This window comes from Equus asinus, chromosome 11 (genome assembly GCF_041296235.1).
Source record: "Equus asinus isolate D_3611 breed Donkey chromosome 11, EquAss-T2T_v2, whole genome shotgun sequence".
NCBI lineage: Eukaryota > Metazoa > Chordata > Mammalia > Perissodactyla > Equidae > Equus > Equus asinus.
Window position 1 is genome coordinate 84,818,845 of NC_091800.1, and position 20,446 is coordinate 84,839,290.

General features: G+C 59.9%; 1 protein-coding gene across 1 annotated transcript in view; it reads right to left on the reverse strand.

The window, feature by feature from the left end:
- GAS6 (growth arrest specific 6) overlaps positions 1 to 20,446 on the reverse strand; it is a 43,778-nt gene that overhangs the window by 11,987 nt on the left and 11,345 nt on the right. The window contains exons 3-7 of the mRNA XM_070520213.1: positions 13,101 to 13,125; positions 11,592 to 11,654; positions 5,316 to 5,438; positions 4,343 to 4,465; positions 499 to 621 (exon numbers count right to left, since the gene is read on the reverse strand). Of these exons, the coding sequence (XP_070376314.1) occupies positions 499 to 621; positions 4,343 to 4,465; positions 5,316 to 5,438; positions 11,592 to 11,654; positions 13,101 to 13,125 (457 nt within the window). The remainder of the gene's footprint in view (positions 1 to 498; positions 622 to 4,342; positions 4,466 to 5,315; positions 5,439 to 11,591; positions 11,655 to 13,100; positions 13,126 to 20,446) is intronic.

A 20,446-nucleotide genomic window follows, 5' to 3' on the forward strand; every position in this document is an offset into this window, starting at 1 on the left:
TCCATGGGACGGGGTCGCTGACCGAGCAGCACGGGGCGTGGAGCGAGCACACGCCACGTCTGCCAACGCTCAGCCTACGGGTCTGTGCCAGCGCAGGCATCTTGGGGTGCTCGAGGGCCCGAGGGATGGCCCTGGAGGGAGATGGGAGAGGGTGCGGCCGCCAGGCCCCAGCTGGTGAGAGAGCCTGTCCCCTCCCTGGGCCCCCAGGACGTGGCCGGGACTCAGCGAGCAAGTCAGACCTCAGAGGTCTGTTTCCGAGGGCAGGGCACCTCCCCATCAAGTCTTTTCTCTGCGTCTATGGCAGTTTGGAGAAGGGGCCCATGTGTGTGCATGTGTGTGAGCGCAAACGTGGGTATGCACATGTGTGCACACGAGCCTGCACTTGTTCTCGTGTGTGAGCATGGTGCACCACACCTGTGTGTGTGTGCGTGCGTCTGGGTGCATGTGCATGCGTGTGTATGCACGCACGTGTGCGGTGCCGCAAGCAGGGGCACCCACCTCGGCAGGCCTTCTCCTGGGCACTGAAGGTGTAGCCCTCATCGCAGAGGCAGGAGTAGGAGCCAGGCAGGTTCTGGCAGCGTGCCTCCCCGCAGGCGCCCGCGTCCGCACATTCATCTATGTCTGCAAGGAGAACCACCGGTGCGACCGCAGCTGTTTCAGGCTGCAGGCCCAGGCCGGCCAGCAGGGAGCCAGGAACCTGCCACCCTGGCCATTGGGCTGAGGTGGGCGGATCTCAGTGCCCTGGGTGCCCCACGACCAAGTCCACAGAACTTTGCAGCTCCAGGCCCAGGGGTGGAGGTGGGAGTGGGGGTGTTTCTGATGGAGTCCCCTTGAGAAGGTTGACTCCAGACGCTGGACAGGGCTGCCCAGCCAGAGCGCACACGGTGGTTTAATTCAGACAACTGCAGTTCAGGAAGGTGGAAAGTGACCCCAGGGGCCCTTTGAACCCAAGTCCACCCTGCGTCCCTGGAGCCGGCATAGCCCATGGGCCTTCACTGCGGCTCCCTGGCCTGCGCCCCATCACTTTGGGTCGGCCTCCCCTCCCTTCACCCCTCCCCCAGGTTTGCCATGGAAGTCCAGCCCACGGCGATGCACACCGTGCGGCTCTGCCTCCTGCCCCCTGAAAGCCAGGAGCAGAAACCCTGCTGCTCGGCAGCCACCGCTGCAGTGACAGGAGGACGCCCAGGAGGGGCAGCTGCCACTCCAGGCACACGCGGCTCCTCAGACGCATCACAAGGCCCTGCCCCCACACCATTCACCTCCCGTACACAGCAGGTTACCCATAAACACGGCTTTCAAACACGAAAACCAGGAGACACGGCTCACAACCTTCGGATGAGCCAACACACACGGCACGTGTCCCTGGGGGAGGTGCGTGAAACCGCATGAAACCTTCCACTTCATCAGTGTTGACCCACGGAGCTCCTCCCGCGGCTCCCTTCAGAGCCAGGCTGGCCGCCCCCCACGTCCACCCGGGGCTCAGAAGCCTCCTGCCCCTCCACTGGCACAGGGGTGGGTCCAGACCGCAGCGGCTGTGCTGGACACGTGAGAGCACACACACGCGCACACACACGCGCATGCACACACGTGCCTGGGGAGCGGGAGGAGACTGCTCTTGGTGAGGGCACAAAGGACGCTCGTCAGTGCCAGCTCTCTGACCACAGCTGATAAGGTCCTGCCACAATCGCAGGAAAAGCTCCAGGGCCGCCACCACCGGCTCCAGGAAAGCTCTGATCTGGGCAGATGACCGGCCTCTGGACGTTCCTGAGTCGGCAGCCAAGAGAGCCCCTAGCAACCTGTCCCCAGGGCTGAGCATCGCTGCTGGACACCGTGGGTCAGTTGGCCTCCCACGGCGGCTCCGGGATGCCTGAGCTGGGAGTCCTTGAGCTGAGTGGGGCCAGAGCCCCCGCAGGGCCTGTTAGACCCCCACGGGCCGGGCCACCTCCCCTGACTGGGGGCTGGGAGGGCCCGAGAGCCTGTGTTTCCCATGGGTCCCGGGATGCAGAGCTGCTGGCCTGGAACACGCCTGGGGCCGGGTCTCACAGCAGCACCAGGAGAGCCCAGGAGCCCGTCCTGGCCGCACCCCAGCAGACCCAGCACTGGGCGCCCCTTCTCCACGAGGAACAGGGGGCAGAGTCCCAGTGGGCCCACACTGGCCCCAAGCCACCTTGCCTTCTTCTCCCACTGCTGCTGAGTCGCCGCAGGGCCCCCTGCAATGGGGTGGGCGGAGCTGGGGCCAGACTGTGCTGGACCCCCGACTCGGGGCCTCCATGACCCCAACTCTCCACTCCCTCCTCCCCAACCCTCAACCCTCCTGACACTTTGCCCAAGGAAGATGCTGCCATCCAGCTGTGGAGCACAGAGCATGGGGACCCAGGAAAGCCAGACGACAGGCGGACGGTGTTGGCACTGGGCACAGGACGCCCAGGCCCAACCCCACTGTGTACACAGAGCTGAAGGGCCCACCAGCCCTGAAACAGGTTCCACCCCCCCCCCGCCCCATGTGGGGCTGCCACACAGCCTGCGGCCACCCGGCCCTTTCCTAAGCCCCAACCCTCAGTCCAGCCCTTTCTCTGTGGCCCAGGGGGAGCCTTGAAGCTGCACGCAGGGCCCCGCCCCTCCCTCCAGCGTCTGGGGGTCTCCGGAGGATGCGAGGGAGAGTCAGGCTCTTCCCGCCTTGGCCACAAGGCTCCGGGCCTGATTCCCACAGCCTCCCATGCCCAGGTCTGGAGTCCCGAGGTCCAAAGAGAAACGGTGATGGCCAAGAGAAGGGAGGCCTGTGGGGCGGAATCCACAGGTGCACCCCAAAACCAGCTGCGAGGGCGGGGCTCCCGCCCTCGCACTAATCACTGAGTCACGCCAACAAGAGGGACCTCAGGCCCAGAGCCACCCGCTGTCCTGCACGCTGTTCTGGGGGGAAAGGCGACAGGGGCAGGGGCCCCCTCAAACCACCAGAGTCCTCCTCCCGCTTGACACACCTGACGGGAGGTGGGAAGCTGACTAGTGACCTGGCCACTCAGGGTCTTGGGAGGAGGTCAAGGCAGGGAGGCCACCTCGGGCACAGTGGTCTTGGCCGGGGGTGTCCACAAAGCCCAGGGCAGGGCAGGAGGGGGTGTGCCCTGAGAAGTCCCCCGTGGCTGCAGGTGCCCGAGACGCTGACCCTGAGCCAAGGAGCTCCCAGTGCAGAGAGCAGGGAGGGAGGGGTCCTCAGGGAACCCTGAGGCCACCAGGCATGTCAGACGCCCCCCAACAACGGGGTGTCCTCAGCTGCCCTGAAAGACAGGCCATGACCCAGTGGGGTCTGCACTTCGCGCCCAGCCCTGGGGTAGGCGGCTGTCCTCAGGTCCAGGAAGATGGATGGACAGGGGCTGGGTTATTCTGTGTCCTTGGACGGGCATCATCCATGCACAAGGACGCCTCCCGGGTCCTCGGGGACAGGAGCCACTGACATGGACAAAACGGAAACTGCTTTTAGATGAGGAGGCCACCCCTCACCTGGAGAGTCAGAGACCGGCCCAGGGGTACCAGGCTGCTCAGACCTCACTGCGTGTCCCCCGTCCTGGGTGGGCTGGCCACAGTGCTGAGCCGTGCCTGGGTTCTCAGGGACGTCTCCCTGACGGCTGTCAGCACATCTGATTGGAGGGCCAGGAGGGAGGAAGAAAGCCACCCCCTGAGAACTGGGGAGCTGCCCCGTGCAGGAGCCACGGCGCCGAGCACGCGATCCCGGGAGGGCAGAGGGTGCAGCCTGGTAGCAGTGACTTCTGGGTGCGCTCAGGGCTGGGCCACAGGGAGTCCCCGACTGGACCCTCTGGAAGCAGGAGGGGTCGGGGGTCGGGGGCCAGGGGCTGAGCTGCCCTCCACTTTCCTCGGGAGTAGGCCTTTCCCAGACAGAGGCCTGTGAGTGGGCTCTTGGGGAGGCCAGCTGGGTGGGTGTGGACAGCGGGGTCCCTGGGATGGAGCCTCTGCCCTGAGCTCCGGGCCCATGTCCCCACGTCCCCTCTGCGACGTCCTGGGCTCCGAGTGCACAGACGCGCCTGTGGGCTCTGTGCGCTGGAAGGAGGCCCAGCCGCCCCGCCCCCCAGCAGGCAGTGTGTCTCCCCAGCCAGGAGGCCCGTCCACAGATCATGGTGACTCATGCCTGTCCCGGTGCTGGGCAGCTCCCTCGCCGCTGACATGCCCGGGCATGTGCTCTCCGTGCCTTCCCTCCCCTCCAGAACCAAAGGGCCCAGCCAGGCCCGCAGCTCTTGGGGAGGAGAAAGTGTGACTGCCGGCACCTTGGCAACTACAGCTGTGAAGGGTAGGAGGGAGGCTGGGGAGGCAGCGTGGGCAGATGCAGGCTTACCGAGGCAGGTCCTGCCGTCTGGGGAAAGCACGTAGCCGCTAGAGCAGGCGCAGTGGAAGCTGCCTGGCTGGTTGGTGCATACCTGGCTGCAGCCCCCGTTCTGTTGGCCGCACTCGTTGACATCTGGACACAGGGCACAGAGGGATGGGGAGAGCCCGGAGATGACACACGACCTGGTTCCACCATGCCCACCCTCAGGTCCCAGGGAGACAGCCCAGGAGGCCCACCATGCTGTGGGCGGTGATGGCACATGGGCAGCTCCATGGGGCCCGAGAGCCCACGGGAGGACACTGGAGGCCGAAGGTGCCTCAGGACCGACAGAGTCCGGCCGAGCCCTCACAGGCCACCTGCAGGCAGGGCCTCCGTGCGCTTAGCCGCCCCCAGGAAGGGACACGAGGTCTGGAGGCAGGACAGGATGCTCCAGCACAGTGAACGGGGCTCCCCAGGCTCTAACTGGTTCCCGGGGAATTTTCCTGCAGTTCTTTGCTGACACTGTACAACCGCAGGCTCAGGGAGGCTGGAGGTAAAATTACTCTCGTGCCCTTTTCAATTGAGGGGTCTGAGGCCGACTGGGGCAGTTTTGGGCTCCATGTGGCTTCCTCTTGCCCCACGCGGCTCCTTTCCTCCTCCGGGCCTGCTCTCGGAGAGGAACCACTTGCTCCGCCCCCACCTGCTCCAGGAGCTGGCCTGGCCGGGGTACGGCTCAGGCCGAGTGTGGACGGCTCATTGAGCTGGACCTGGACCGTGACCATCCCTGGAGGCAAAGGCAGGGCCTCCCATGCCCAGGACCCCCGCGGGCACCTCCAGGCCTCCTCACTCCTGTCCCAGCCAGAAGGGGCTAGTGGGCCATGTCCCTGGGCTGGCCGGAGTGGAGAGGTGGCCAGTGCAGCCAGGGCCTCAGGCGGTCCTGCGTGGAAGTCCCGCCCCCACGCCCTCACTGTCCGTCCGTCCATCCACACTGCGGTGGCCTTACCTCGGTCGCAGAGCCGGCCCCCCCAGCCGGCCCTGCACTGGCAGTAGAAGTTGCCCATGAGGTCCTGGCAGGCCTGGGTCCCCTCCTTAGCGCAGGGGTTCGGAGAGCACTGGTCAGGCAGGTCTGAGTGCAGAGGAAGAAGAAGATCTCTTGAGCAGCTCCCGGTCAGTGGGGAGGGAGCATCCTGAGGCTGGAGACTGCTGAGGCACCCCCTCTAAGCCCCAGGCTGGCCACACAGAACCCCCACCACTAGGTAGGGGTGGGGGTCACGAAACAGGCTGGTCAGGACCCCAGCTGGTTCCAGGAACCCAGGTCAGCTCGGAGGGCACGGCCACCCACCCGTCGGGCCACAGGGCTTGGGCCGCGGCCTCAGGGAGCCGGGGAGGAGAGCTCGGACCTCCCAGGAGCAGGTCGACAGGCCCTGGCTGACCTAAAGGCCTTGGCAGGTGCGCAACATCTCCCCATCCCTGGGGGACGCCTCCGCCTCCCCAAGCCAGGCCCCTGCCACTCAACCCCCAGCCCATGACCCTTGCAGCATCCTCTCCACAGCACCTGGCCGCCCCTCCTGTTCCAGAAATCAGCCTGCAGGCCTGGGCTGCACGGGGACCAACCCTCTCCCGCCTGGCCAGCAGAGGGGGGCGTGGCAGGAGGGACAGGCTTTCCAGCCGCTGCCTGGCCCGCCAGCTCAACCCAAAACATGTGTGGGTTTCAGAACATGTGGGGAGGCCCTACGACCGGGGAGAGAGGGCTTGACCATGCGGCGCTGAGACCCCACTGGGAGGCGGAGACCCCGGGCTGGCAGGGCTCAGATGCTGTGCAAACTGCAGGATTTGGACGAGCAGCCAGCCCTGCACCCTGCTGCTCCCGTCAGGTTTTCCAGGAATTGCAGCCAGAGGAGCCAGTCCTGATGCCCCTCAGCCCGGCCCAGACTGGCGTCCAGACCGACCTCCAGCGCACGCCTCACGTCCAGCTCACAGACGGCGCCCGGTGACGTCCTGTTCCTGAATGGCCTGTGGGCTTGCCCTCCCCTCCATCCTATAAATCGGCTTCTGCCTTCGCTCTGTGCAGTCTGTCCACCGTCTTCCTCTCACAAGCCTGCAGACACCGAGCATCTCCCCATGATCCTCTGCCGAAGTCGGTTTCTCTTCTCCTGTCCCAGTTGGACGCTCGCCTCACCAGCCCCCAAACAGCATGGGGTCCATGGCTGATCCGGGGCTGGTCTATGCACGGTTGGGGGAGGGCGTGGCCTTCGGTCAACCTGCTGGTCCCCGTGGGGTGTGGATTTTAGCTGCAAGGACACAATGGCAAAACTCTGCTTCTCTGGGGCCGGCCCGGTGGCGCAGTGGTTAAGTTCTTGCACTTGGCTTCGGTAGCCGGGGTTCACGGGTTCGGGTCCCAGGCACAGACCTAGCACTGCTCATCAAGCCATGCTGAGGCGCCGTCCCGCATAGAATAGAGGAAGATGGGCATGGATGTCAGCTTAGCAACAATCTTCCTCACCAAAAAAACCCAAAAAAACAAAACAAGAAAACAAAACACAACTCTGCTTCTCTGGATGGTTTGTTTTCAGTCGAGGGCACATTTCCCCAGCGGCCCCTGCTGTGGTGGCCCAGGCCAATGGCTGTCAGAAATCCCCAGGCCTGGGCAGGTGGCAGACCACACGGTGGAGGGGCAGCGACCCCTGGCAGGCCACCCCGGCCTGGCTCAGACCAGCCACACTGACCTTCTAACTCCAGTGTCCACTATCGTCCACACACGTCAGAAGGATTCCCTCCCAGGGACAAGCACCCATCTGCAGCACCCGAGTCAGCCATTTCACTCTGTTCTGTTTACGAGCTGAACAGCCTGTCTTAAATAACGGGGTAGATGGTTGCCATCTGCCTCCTGGGAAACGACGACGGGACGGTCCTCTGGCTTTTCCTCCCGTCCCTGGGCCCCCAGACCTCAAATCACCATTCATCCCTCTGCGCAGTCACTGGGAGCAGGCCCGAGCCAAGCCAGCAGGGCCACTGACCATTGAGCATCTGCCGGGGGGAGGCCAGCCAGGTGGGCACCAATTTATCACTTCTTCCTTAAAATGACTGACACTCCCAGCCTAATGCCAAGTCTGGGAGCAGCACTTCGGCCCGGGGCTTGGTCACCAGCATGGCCTCAGTAGAGCAGTTTCCTAGCCTCCCCGGCTCGGGGCCTCTGCGTTCCTCCAGCACCCGAGGTCTCCAGTCAGCCCTTGTCACTGGCACAGACTCAGGACTCTGCTGCCCTCGGTCCCTCGGCTGTCCCAGGCGGGCCAGGCACCTGCTCACAGGCGACCCCTCCCAGAGGGCCCGGCTGTTCGTGGAGTCGGCATGACTGCCCTTGTCTGACGAAGCCAGGACTGGTCTCTCCCAGGTCCTGCAGTGGCCTCTCCGCAGCGCACCCCACGTTCGTTCGTTCTGCACAGTCACAGCCAATGAAACCCCTCCAGGCGCCGAGTGGACACGGTGTCTCGAGCTCTCCTGAGATCTTCGCGCAGGCGTTTTCTGCAGGCACCAGAAGAGTCTCTGCCCATAGGCACGCGGGAACCAGGTCTTGCAGTCGGGGGAACAAGGAAATGTGCTCCGGGAACGGGCGTCACTGAGGCCACTGTGCTCGCTGGAGTGAGGGCTACACTGTGGGCCGAGGAGGGGTCAAGCCCAGCGCCAGGCCCAAGAGACAAGGGGACGGCCTGCTGTCCTGACTGTCTCAGCAGGAGGGCTTGAGGGCAGGAGGGTGGGAGAGCCCGGGGTCGGGTGTGTGCAGGGCCTGGCCAGTCCCCAAGCTGAGACGGACCAGGTCGTTCACCTAACTCTCCCAGGACACTGGACACGAGGCCCTGGGGCCCACGGGAGAGAAGGAGGAGACGGTGGGTGCCCTCTTGACAGGTTTGGCCAAGATTTGTGGTTATTTCGGAAATGCACCATACATCTGACGTGAAGTGCTGGTTAACTGCGTCTGGAATTTACCCACAATGTCTAAACTCCACTTTCAAAAGATTCAGGGTCCGAGGGGCCAACGGGCCAACGCCAACTTCCATGCCAGGGGGGTGGGATGGGGGGAGCTATTCTGGGAGATTCCCACACACCCCACCCCTGGAAGAGCTCCACCCACCACCGCTGCGGGACGTTGCCTCCAGCACAGAAGTGGGGCTGCATCTGTGTGTCTGACGCTCAGCAGGTGCCCCCAAGTTTGTGAGGAAATAAATCGACACATTCGAGAAGCGACGAGGATGAACCCCTGCAGGCCGGGGTCCCTGAAAGCGCTCTGGCCCAGAGGGTCCTGGCTAGCGGGATCTGCGCCTGACCCCAGGCCTCCAGACAGACGCGCTGTTCAGCAGATAAGGGTTTATCTTGGCCCAAGGGCCATGCAGGAAGGAAGCACTTGCTGTGCTGGAATGTGAACCATCCGCCGCAGCCAAGAGCACGCCTTCTCCTCTCGGCCTCCTCGCCCGCTGCTCCCTCTTCCTGAGACCTGTGGGTGACCACAAGTCGTAACCCGGACAAGGCACCGAGGGCGGGGCCTACTGTTCTGAGAAGAGAAAGGGGGAAGGGACCGTCCCTCGTGCAGAGAATGGGGCCTGGCTCATCCCACACGCGGGGCCATCAGAGACCAAGCTCCGGAAACCCACCCGGGCTGTCCCGCTGGGCACAGCCGCCGGCACGGGGGGTGGATGGGACACTGGCTCCTTGTGGCACTGAGGGGGCAGAGACTTCTTGGGGTGACGAGGTCCACTCGGCCCCCGGGCTCGTCTTCCCCACCTGCCGCCTTCGATCTGCCCACAGGGTCCGACTGGGGTTCACAGGCACGGGCTGAATTTGGACACTTGGTAAACCAAGAGGGATCTCGGAGGCTGCACTTCCATTTCAGCAGGAACAGCCACGCGAGCTCGGGGCTGCAGGAAGCTGCCTGAGAACGACGGAAACAGCGCGGAAGTGCCTGACTTGGCCTGGGCGCTGAGACTGGGGGCGGGGAGTGTGCAGGGCAGGGCGCAGGTCCTTCCTGAGAGAGCCAGCGCCCATCTCCCGCCATCCTCATTCGCGACGCAGTGAGGAGAGCCCACGAGGGCACAGACGGCACCTGGTCCAGCGGACTTGGGGGGAGGACGAGAGGCTTGCAAGGGTCACAGGGTCCTCGCAGGACCAGAGACCAGGCGTGGGGGCTGCTCCATCTGCTGGAGACTCATTTATTTAATGCACCTGGTGCGAGCAGCTGCGAGAGATTTATTCTCTAAACCCCGGCTCAGGAAACGATTCGCTTCTCCTTCCTGCCCGGCTGCCTGCCACCCAGGATCCCACTAAGAAGTTGTCTCTGCTTTTCAAACAACTCAAGTCAGCCAAGACATCCCTCACATGGGAACACCATGGCCCGGGGCTGCCACGGCCTCTTTTGGAGCAAAAGCCCATGATTTTAAACAAATGGCGTTGGAAGAGGGGCCGCTTCCTCCTTGTACTGGGAGGATCCCAGGGGGTCAGACTCTTCAACAGGAGACACTAGATAACTTCTTTATAATCTAGGAAAGGACAATCTAAAGTCCGGGACCTAAAACCATCCAATAAATTTGAATATACAATTCAAAAATAAATTGGTTTAGCAAATTGACAACAAAAACTCTGCTAAAAAACAACAGCCAAAACGACACGAAGCTGATCCTGCTGTGAGGCCCCCACGTCTGCCTGGGGCCCAGGGAGGGCACCGTTGGCCCCTGGGGAGCCAGGGTCACAGGTGACCCCGAGGGGAGGGCTCGCTTCAGACGCCCTCGCTGTGCGGACGTGGGCTATGGTTCCCCCAATAACGGAGGCCGGGCTGCCCCGCCCTGGCCACTGGGAGGCGGCCACCCGCCTCTTCCTGTGTTCAGCGGACCGTCTCCTCTGCTCCTCTGGGCCGGGTCTGCGAATGTGGGCGAGTCAGGTGAGGCGGGCGGCTGGCGCGTGGACGGGTGGGTGACGGCACTCCGCAGCCCGCTGAGCTCCGGCCGGCCAGGCCCTGTGAGCAGCCCGGGTCCTCCCTTCAGGCTCCCTTCAGGCTCGCCCTGAAACTGCAGCTCTGATGCCCCACGCGTGGGGGCCTGCTGCAGCACCGGCCGTGGTCAGAGCCTGTGCCCTCACCTCGGGCACAGGTGCCATGGAGATCACGGGCACGGGCCCGGCGTGGTGATGTGGCTCACACATGGGGCACCCAACTGGCGCCCGGCAGAGCCGGCTCAGCTGATGGGGCTCCACGGTTCTACCAGTGGGTTAAAATTCATGCAACAGGACACCAAACATGTCAGTTTGACTGTGTAATAATTTAAAATAATATTGGCAAAAAAGGACTCACAAAGAGCTGAGGAAAGATTCTGCTACCTTTAGTACAAATGGCTAATTTGCAAAATCTATCAAGAGTTCCTAGAAATCAAGAAAAACAGGTGAAGAATGTGGACAAATGATTCACAGAAAAAGAAATGCAAGGTTCTGAGACATGAAGCTCAGTCTCATTAGCGGGAAGAACACAGACTGAAAGGTCTGGGTGTCACTTTCACCGTTTATATCGGAGGAGATCAAAAAGTTAAAAAAGGACACAGAAAGGTGGCGAGGGGACTGGGCACGCCCGCCCAGCTGCGGGGGCTGATTCGAGCTGGATCCATGTCAAAATGAAAGCAGAACACGGCTGACTCTGCAATTCCATTCCCACAAGTTTATTACAGACAAACCTCGACGCGTGAGGGTGCCCAGCAAACAGGTTGTCACTCTGGGCTTGTTGTAACGACAAAAAACTGGAAATGGCCTAGACATCTGCCAGACGTATCGGCTAAGCCAATGGCGCCTCCACCAGCTGCAGGTGCTGACGTGAACATCCGTGCGTCTGACACAGAGCACGTCCACGATGAGCCGGAGGCAAAGGCAAGGTCAGATCCCGGGGATAGTACGCCTCCGTTCGTGTAAAACACAGCGGACTGCACACACGTTTACAGGCCTAGAATGTTGTGAGACCTGGGAGCTGAGGCGCCCCGGGAAGGCGCTGAACCGGCTGGACAGGTGCAGGCCCGGGACGGGCTTTCTCTTCTCCCTGGTGGGAGGTTACGTTTCATACCTATGCATCTCCTGCCTTTTTAAAAGCAAAACCCACTTGCTTAAAAAAGCAGCTTCAGTGGATAGGGGGCAGACCTCGAGCAGGTGCTGCTGCTCCTGAAGTGACGGAAATGGTCACGACCCTGAAAACCACCACCAGCCTGAAGGACCCAGACTCACGGCTCTGAGGGAGCTGGGGCGGACGCAGACTTACTTTGAACGCATGTGACAAAATCTGGGTGTTTGGTGTATGGAGATCCATATTTACTGATGCAATCTGCAAGACAGAAAGGACACCAGTCACTCTGCAGCCACGAGGACGGGACAGGCTTCAGAACGAGGATCCAGCCTCCAGCAACACCGCAGTCCAGCTTCATTAGGACTGAACATTTTAACACCGAGAAGCAGGCACGTTTCCTCCTCCACGGAAACGGCAGAACTCTGCACCCAGAGAGCTCATCGCCTGCAGCCCCTGGACGAGTCCTCCTGGTGTCGTACAAAAGAACCACTAACAGTCGGGGAGTTTTCTGATCCGAGTCAGAGACCTAATCCTCCATTTCAAACCAACCCATCTGGAAACACTGCGCTTAATGGGAAGGTCAGCCTGCTGTGGACGGAGGCTCCCAGCCGTCTGACGTGCTGGGGGGCGGGGAGGCGAGGCTTTCTGCGCACAAGCACCTGGGAGGACCTGGAGCTCGACCGCGTGCAGCACGGCTGTTGAGCCACTTCACCTGGTCCTTCAGTGGGTCCTGCTGCTGATCTGGCCGGGAGGACGTCGGCAGGGGCAACAGAGGGAACCCGGAGGGCGGCTCGTGGGACACCTGCCCCCTTTGTCTCAGAAACAAACCTGTGTGCCCAGGAGCGAGGCCTGCAGAGGCCGATGGGAGCCCGGAAGTGGGCGGGTCCGGCTTTCAGAGCCAGTTAAGGGTCCACTTTGCTTGTTGGCAGACGGGGACCTAGAGAAGGTGCCTCTAAGAGGCTATAGGCCAATGCAAAGTTTACCAAAAAGTACCTTACAAAAGTAAAAGGAAGACCCCGGAATGCGTTTCTCTCATGACAAGTGATGCGGATCCACAAATTCAGACGTGCTGATTAGAGGAGCAGTTCTCAGGGACCCGGCCTCTGTCAGGCTGTCCAGGAGGCCAGCACCACGGTCCCGAGGAGACTTGGGTCGCTGCCCTTCACCCTCATTCTCTCTGAGCGTCCAGTAGGACACCCTGGAGCCCTCCCTACACACAACGGCTGCTCCACGGCCAAGACAGGTTTGCCTGAATGTTCCTGTCCTTCACATTCAGCAAAAACATGTTTTAATGTTCTCAATTTTAACCAACCATATTGTAAATATCAATAAAAACAGCCCACATAAACAGACGCCCTTTGGGGTCCTCAGTAACTTGAGAAAGGCAGAGTCCTGAGACCAGGACGTCTGAGAACCCCTCGATCAAGGATGCTCCCAAACAGGGAGCAGCACCTGGAACAGGGCCGAGGAGTGCTGTGCAGACAGCGGCACTGGACTGAGGTTGCGTGAATGCGGATCACTGGGGCATGAAAGTCACAAACGAGCGGTTTGACCTGCGTGCTCCAGAAAGTTCCAAACGCACTATGTGACCAACAGCCCCTGCAGGGGCAGCTCGATGACGAGGTTTGACCTGCTGTTTCTCGGACATGTAACACACGCCCCCAGCATCCTTTACAACAACAAAGCGAGCAGGTTCAAACTTACCTAAGTATCTCGGGTAAAAGTAGTTCTGTGGAAGAAGAAACAGAAAGAGCGACAGTTACTGACAGGACTGAGGCTCCCTGGACGACACCGGTGGCAGCTGGTGAGTCGCGCCCCGCCCGCCTTTCCTGGTGGACAGAAACAGACCCTCGGGAGGCAGGTGTTGGAGGCGGGTGGCTCAGGGCCAGCAGGGCGAGAAAGCCGCTCTCCCCCTCCAAGACTGCAGAGCTGGGAGAGGAAGTGAGGAGACAGCCCAGGCCGTGACACGGCTGCTGCAGAATGATGTTTGTGGAGCCGTAACCAGCAACAGCTGTGTCACTGGCGGCGACTCAGACAGAGCTGCCCCCAGCGTCCTGCAGGAGGATGAGAAATGTCCCACGCCAAATCCCAGCCTCAGACCCTGGATGAGCCGGCGTCCTGGCAGGAGCGGGACCTGTGTGTGACTGCGGTGCACTCGCTGTGCTGGTGAGGCCTGAGGCTGCAGGGGAAACCCTGACAGTGTTTTCTCTTCTTGCAATGCAAGTGCCTGCCTCAGGCTTGACTGCCCCGGTGTGGGCTCCAGGAGGGCTGTCTCCAGCAAGGGCGCTACAGCCACACTCTGGACGCGGGGCCAGGCCATGGAGCTCCTCAGTTTGGAGATCCTGGTTGATTCTGAGAACTGCCATTTGGACAACTTGGCATTTTTCTCTCTTCCTGCACTTACGTTTTAAATTCACCAATAAAGAGCGCGCCCTAGAAATCCTAGGCCCCCACCCCAATGAAAGCAGAGCCACAGGCCAGTACTCTTCCTCTCTCTCCTCATGACCTCTGACCTCGTTCTCTGTGACCTCTGATCTCTGACCTGGGTGTGCTGTATCATTTCCAGGTCCTGTGAGGAATAAACCTTTATTTTGTCAAAGTTCCCTGATGGTTGAGGGCGTCCTGCAATGGTAACAAGAACCACAGGGGGTCCAACCACAACACGGGTCATTGATCAGCTGAGACAGCACAAAATGAGGGCGTCTGCGGAGCCTTTTCATCTTGAATGCAAACCAAGACGTCCACGCGTCCAAGGGGCTGTCAAACCCCAGAACCACCCACCCTGACCACCAGCAGCGAGGCCAGCGGGATCTCTGTAGGAGCCTCTGATCAGGCCAGGCTCCAGGCCGTGGGTGGTTAGAGGAGGCCCACCCCCCGTCCACTCTGATCTCGGCTCAGGTCGGTCAGGGAGCAGCCTGGCCCTAAATCTTCTGATGGAACCAAGTAACCAGGTAGCGGCAGCACAAGATGCTGGTGTCAACTGTGTGCTGGTACAACTCTGTATTTTTACTTTACTTTGTTTAATCCTCACAACCACCTCCAAGGAATGTCTTTTTAATTAACTCCATCATCGCAGATGGGGAAACCGAGGCTCAAGATGGGTTGTGGAGTTTCACCCAGTCACGAAGCTGCAAAGGGCTTCCGACGGCGCCCGCGACCCCAGACAGCACTGCCCGAGTGGGCCATCCACAGAATTTACCAGGAAAGGCTCGAAAACAACCAAGAACTACGCGTGCGGGGCCAGTCCCACGTAAATGGCTGCTTCAGCACAGCCTTCCAGAAAGGCTGATTATCACATTCTTCAGAATCATGACTAGTCAAGACTTACGTGTGACGTGTCTTAACAATGAGTTTTATTAATAGAAAACCACACTGCTCTATCAGTCACACCCATGGGAGTGCAGTGTTTGAAACCATGGGGCCACAGCCTGGTGACAGTCCATCCTAATTTGTGGGCTTGATTTCTCTGGGGTGAGGGAGGGCAGGAGCAAGTGCTAATGGGTGTGGATGGCTAAGGGAGAGGTCAGACAAACAGCAAAGCTGAGACAAATTCGCCTCTAGCTCCACCCTCTCCCAAGAGAAGGAGTCATTTCCCCTCGTGCTTCAGGGTCCCAGACAGAGAGCGAGGCTCTGGGAATCGCTGTGGGCACAGGGCCCCACATGCATCACAGGCTGGTCAGGCATAGACCCCAGCCTGAGTCTCAGGGCCAGTGACACTCATGAGCTGCACCCACAGGACCCACGGGGACCCCGGAGAGTGGCCCCAGCACAGACCCAAGGATCCGTTACCTATGAACTTTCCCTCTTTCTTTTTGACCTCACAAAGAGCAAGGCCTGGGAAGGTGGCTGTGTGAGCCAGTAGGTGGGAGAGGCGATGGGCAGGCCAGTGGGGGCAGGGCTACCCTGCTGGACAGGGAGCCACTTGTCACCTGCAATCATTTTCCTCAGGGTCTGCCTCCACTTAGCTTAAATGGCTGAAGACAGAGAGAAGTGACAAACCTTCAGGTCACTAAACTGAGAGCTGTTGTCCAGGAGGACAAGGACAGCATCCATCTGCCCAGCACCCAGCCTGGGGCTGACCGTCCCCAGAAGGCCCGCAGGAGCCACCACTGGACGAGCGGATGGATGGAGGGATGGATGGAAGAATGAGTGAATGGACATATGGAGGGAGGGAGAGAGGGATGGAGGGATGGAGGGATGGAAGAGTGAGTGAATGGACAGACAGCAGGGATGGAGGGATGGACGGAAGAATGTGTGAATGGACAGATGGAGGGATGGAGGGATGCATGGATGGAGGGATGAATGGATGGAGGGATGGATGGAGGGATGCAAGTAAGGATGGTTGGATGGAGGGATGGAAGGATTGAGGGATGGGTGGAAGAATGGATGGATGGAAGAATGAGTGAATGGACATATGCAGGGATGGATGAAGTGATGGAGGGAGGGATGGATGGAGGGATAGAAGGATGGAGGGATGGATGGAGGGATGGAAGGATTGAGGGATGGAGGGATGGAAGGATTGAGGGATGGAGGGATGGAGGGATGGATGGAGGGATGGAGGGATGGAAGGACTGAGGAATGGAGGGATGGATGGAAGACTGTGTGAATGGACAGATGGGATGGATGGATGGAGGGATGGAGGGATGAATGGATAGAGGAATGGAGGGATGAATGGATGGAGGGATGAATGGATGGAGGGATGGAAGAGTGAGTGAATCAACAGATGGAGGGATAGAAGGATGGAGGGAGGGAGGGAGGGAGGGATGGATGGATGGAGGGGTGGATGGAAGAGTGAGTGAATGGACAGATGGAGGGATGAAAGAATGACTGAATGGATGGACAGATGAATGAATTTGTGAATGGATTAATGGACGAATGAGCAGGCAAACAGAAAGTCCGACAGTTTTCGCTGAGTTGGAGGAAGGTGGATTCTCCTTTTATTTACATCATAGACACACACCCTGGGAGGAAAATCTAGACGGGTGCTCTCAGCTTGCCTCTTTCAAATATGGAAGTATGAGTCCTACAGTTCCTCAAGCTTACAAACCGCCAATGCATTTTTAAAGCTTAGAGCCTTACTATTCACTGAGATCCACCTAAGTTGCCTTCTGCTGTTCACTCCGAGGGCCCCATGCTTCCAGGTGGCGACTGGACAGTGCAGGGCAGGGCATCCAACAGCTAAGTTCTCACGATTACTGGAGGGACTGCCCGGAGCGAAGCAGCCTGTGCGGAGCGCACACCCCGTCCGCGGGAGAGTGCCCGGCCCCAGGAGGCCCCAGGCGCTGGGGAGCCCACCTAGGGAGAACATCCCGCGTAAACAGAGCTGAGTGTCACCGACTCCTCAGATGCCGCCGGCTGCACTCCTGTGCCCTGTGGGTTTGTAAACACGGACCTGCGGCCAGAAGCACCTTGAGGAGCAGAGCCCAAGGCCAGGCTGGGTCCACCTGGGTCTAACCTGTTACGAAACTACAGGCAAGTGTTTCATGAACCAACCTCCTCTGTCTGCTTCCTAATTATTCTGTCACCCAAATGCTCACCTCGCTACTAAGAGGAAAGCAGCGGGGGACAAATAGGTAGTTGGTGAAATCCTTGAGATTTCCTGTTTGCGGACAGAACTTGCCGCCAGCCTCTGCTGTGCTGACCACCAGGACCCTCTCTGCCCAGCAGGGTCTGCACCCCACAGCCACCCACACCCCCACATGGCAAAAGTCGGGAGCAGCCGGGAGCTGAACACACCCCACACCGGGCCAGGTCACTGCAGGGCTTTCGGCCCGAACACCTGCTGGCACACCCCCAGCGGGGCCAGCAGGTCTGGAATCCCAGCTCCCTGGGACCTGGGCAAACTTCCTCGCCGGGCAGCCCGCCCAGCTGCAGCCCTGGCACTCCCTCCAAGGCCACCCTGTGGGGCTCTCCCCCAGGGCCTCCCGTGCCGCGTGGCGAGGGTTTTTGGCGCCCTCTCTATCAAACTCGAGGCTCCGAGAGCAGATGTGCCTTCCACGAATGGTCAAAACCACAGGAGCTGTCTGTCGAGGCGAACGTTACCCAGAGGGAAACACGATCTGAGCTCAGAGTGGGAGCAGACGAGTCACCCTCACAGAAGTGGGAGTGACGACCACATGCCGCTGGGAAGGTTCCAGAACTTGGTCAGTCCAGAGCCACGTTAACTCTGTGAGCTCCTCAGAGGCCAGCGGGCCCCTGCGGGGAGGAGCTGAACCGGTGGCATGACAGACGGCTCCCAGCCGGAGACTGCCACCTGCCATCTACACTGCCCTGAGCTCCTGCCTTTTGACACGTGAGCAACTTAGGGACGCCTTGCTCCAGCTCTGCTACAGGACGTCAGAGCACCCGCGAACGGGGGAACAGCTTTGCAGACACACTGACGTCGGCTGCGCAGAAACCTTTTTGGTGTGGAACGTCTAAGACTTTTACCTGGATTTACACAACATAACAGGGAGTCACATGTGACAAGTGGTTACTTTTCAAACAGTAAGCTAAGAATTTATTACTTCCTTTAATTAATAACTGCCTTACACCTTGTTTCCAAAAATCTTCATACAATTTGACAAGCAGGCCGAGACCCAGGTCGGCAGCAACTTTGCTCACTGACATGACACGTGTGTGAGATGTTCTCCAAGGGAAACAGTTGAAAAATTTACTAACTACACACGCTGTCGAGCCGGCACCCTGACTTCTAGGAGAGAACGTCGGGGTCGTGCGGCTGCAGCTGTCGTTACTGCAGTTTCTTTCCAGGAGCTGAGGAGTCACGGCTACAGGTTACCACCTCCACGATGGCCTCCGGGAGACTCTCTCCTAAGCCGGAGCAGCCTCCCACAGTCCCGCCCACAGACCCCGAGGCTCCTGACCCCCAGGCCACCTGCTCAGCTCTGCATGGTTCTCTAGTGCGGGCCATCAGCGTCCCTCTTTCCTTCCTTCCTCCAAAGAGCAGGGTGCCTGCTAGAGTGCTCCACAGACTGAGGGGAAGAGGACACCAGTGCCCTTGCCAGGCAGCTTCCCAGGACAGGGCCTCCGGGGGGTCCCCCAGCCCGGCCCCAGCCCAGAGGAGCCCCCGCCAGCCCTGCAAGGGGGTCCGCCCCAGAGAAGGGCGCACGCTGCTGTGTGTCTCCCCACTCCTCACACACTAACGCACGTCTGCTGCTGGAGCTCCTGCTGCACAAACCCCAGGTGCTCCCTCCAGCTGCCGGGTCGAGAGCCCAGAGCAGCCCCCTCTCAGACCCCGGGTGCTGGCCATGGCTCTGCACGGTCTGTGCAGGACGACTCTGCGGCTGCACGCACCCCTCTCTCCACACGGCCATCCCCCCGCACCCCACATACCACGGCGGTGTGACAGGGACGGGGGCCTGAACCAGTGGGGCCCGGGGGGTGGGGGCAGCCCACAAGAAAGCCAAGTTCTCCAGGTCCTTTTCATGACCAGTTTCAGGACAAAACTTGAACACTTCTAACCACGGCAGCCGACGCTCGATGCTTTCCTGGACGCGCAGGCCCGACAGGGGCAGCAATGCTCCGGGGGCCTGGGGCCTGGGTCCCCCCAAATGGCCCTGACCGCGCTTGCTGTGACCCGCACCATCCCAGCACCATCCCGCTGCGCTGTGCGTCGTCTGCATCTCACCTACTGCGGGCACCAAGTCACTGCAGCTGCGAGGAGGCCCCGAGCCGAGTCCTCGAGCGGCAGCTGGGCGGAGGCGGACGGTGACCGCATCAGGCCCAGCGCGGAGCACACACCAGGGAAGGCGGGGGGCGGGGGGCTGGCCCCTCCACTAAGAACCAGATTAAAAGGCACCGTAGGGCTGTGTGAGCAGCTGAGACCCTGTGGAGAGCCTGTGGCAAGCCTGTGGCGTGGACAATTAGAGTCGCTGCCAGGTGTGGAAATTCACGGGGGTTAACCTCACAAAATGCCCCGAACGCCTCTCCCCACAGCAAGAGCTGTAGCTGCCGTCCAGGAGCCTCCGTTCTCTCTCCACCCTTGGTAACAGGACCCTGGATTTATTGACAGCCGCGGCATACCAGCGGCCAGACCACACTTCCCAGCCTCCCTTGCAATAGGGGTGGCTGTGTGACTAAATTCTGACCAAGGAGATATGAGCACAGCATGAAAGACAGCTGGAGTTGGGGGCTTTAATTCTCCATCCTCCCTGCTGGAATGCAGGTGTGACGGCTTGTGCTCCAGCATCTTGTCCAGTGTGTGAGGAGGCCTTGGAGACAAAGGCCACCACCAGCAAGCGGAGCACAAATAGGTCATGCAAGTCCCTGAGCACCATCGACAGCCCTGGGCAGCCTGCCCCCTACCTTTTCCATGAGTATTAACTTGTATCTCATTAAACTACTCTCATGCAAACTGCTCTATCTCATGCAAACTACTGTCGTTTGAATTTTTCAAATTTATGAGGCCAAAAATACAAGGCTAGCTGAATTTGACAAATTAGGGCAAATAAACTTGTAAATTACCCACAAAGTAAACTTACAAATCTATTAAGAGCCAAGATTCAGAGTCAGTATGAATGTTTTGGAAACACCCACTGCAAAGAGATGGATAAATAAGGGTTTAGGCCGATCACCACCAGGAGAAGAGAATGTCCACAGCATCACAGGACTTCAGAAGAGATCCACCCAAGGATCAGAGGATGAGAAAGGCCCGGGGTGCCGACGAAGCAGTCAACACCTTTACCAAAAATGTCTCCATTTATGGTAAGAAGGACAGTGGTTTTCTAAAAATCACTATGGTTTTGGAAAAGTCATGCCCTGCCAGCCAAATTCTCACTTAAATCTTTCCTTGTTTTAAGAATTCAAAGTGGCTCATTGCATTCATAATCCAGATTTTATAAAGCATGAGATGAAATAAATGTTTTTATAATTCACAGTTTCACTTCTCAAGAGGAGTTCTTACGCCTGCTGTGTAACTGGACCCGTTTTGAGTGGATTTACTTTAAAGGGCTCCCTGCCTGCACTAACGCGCTCTCCCGGCAGAGGCCTGCCGGCTCTCAGTCTCTGGCTCAGGTCTCCGCAGCGCGGGCCGGTTGGCAGCAGCTTTGCTC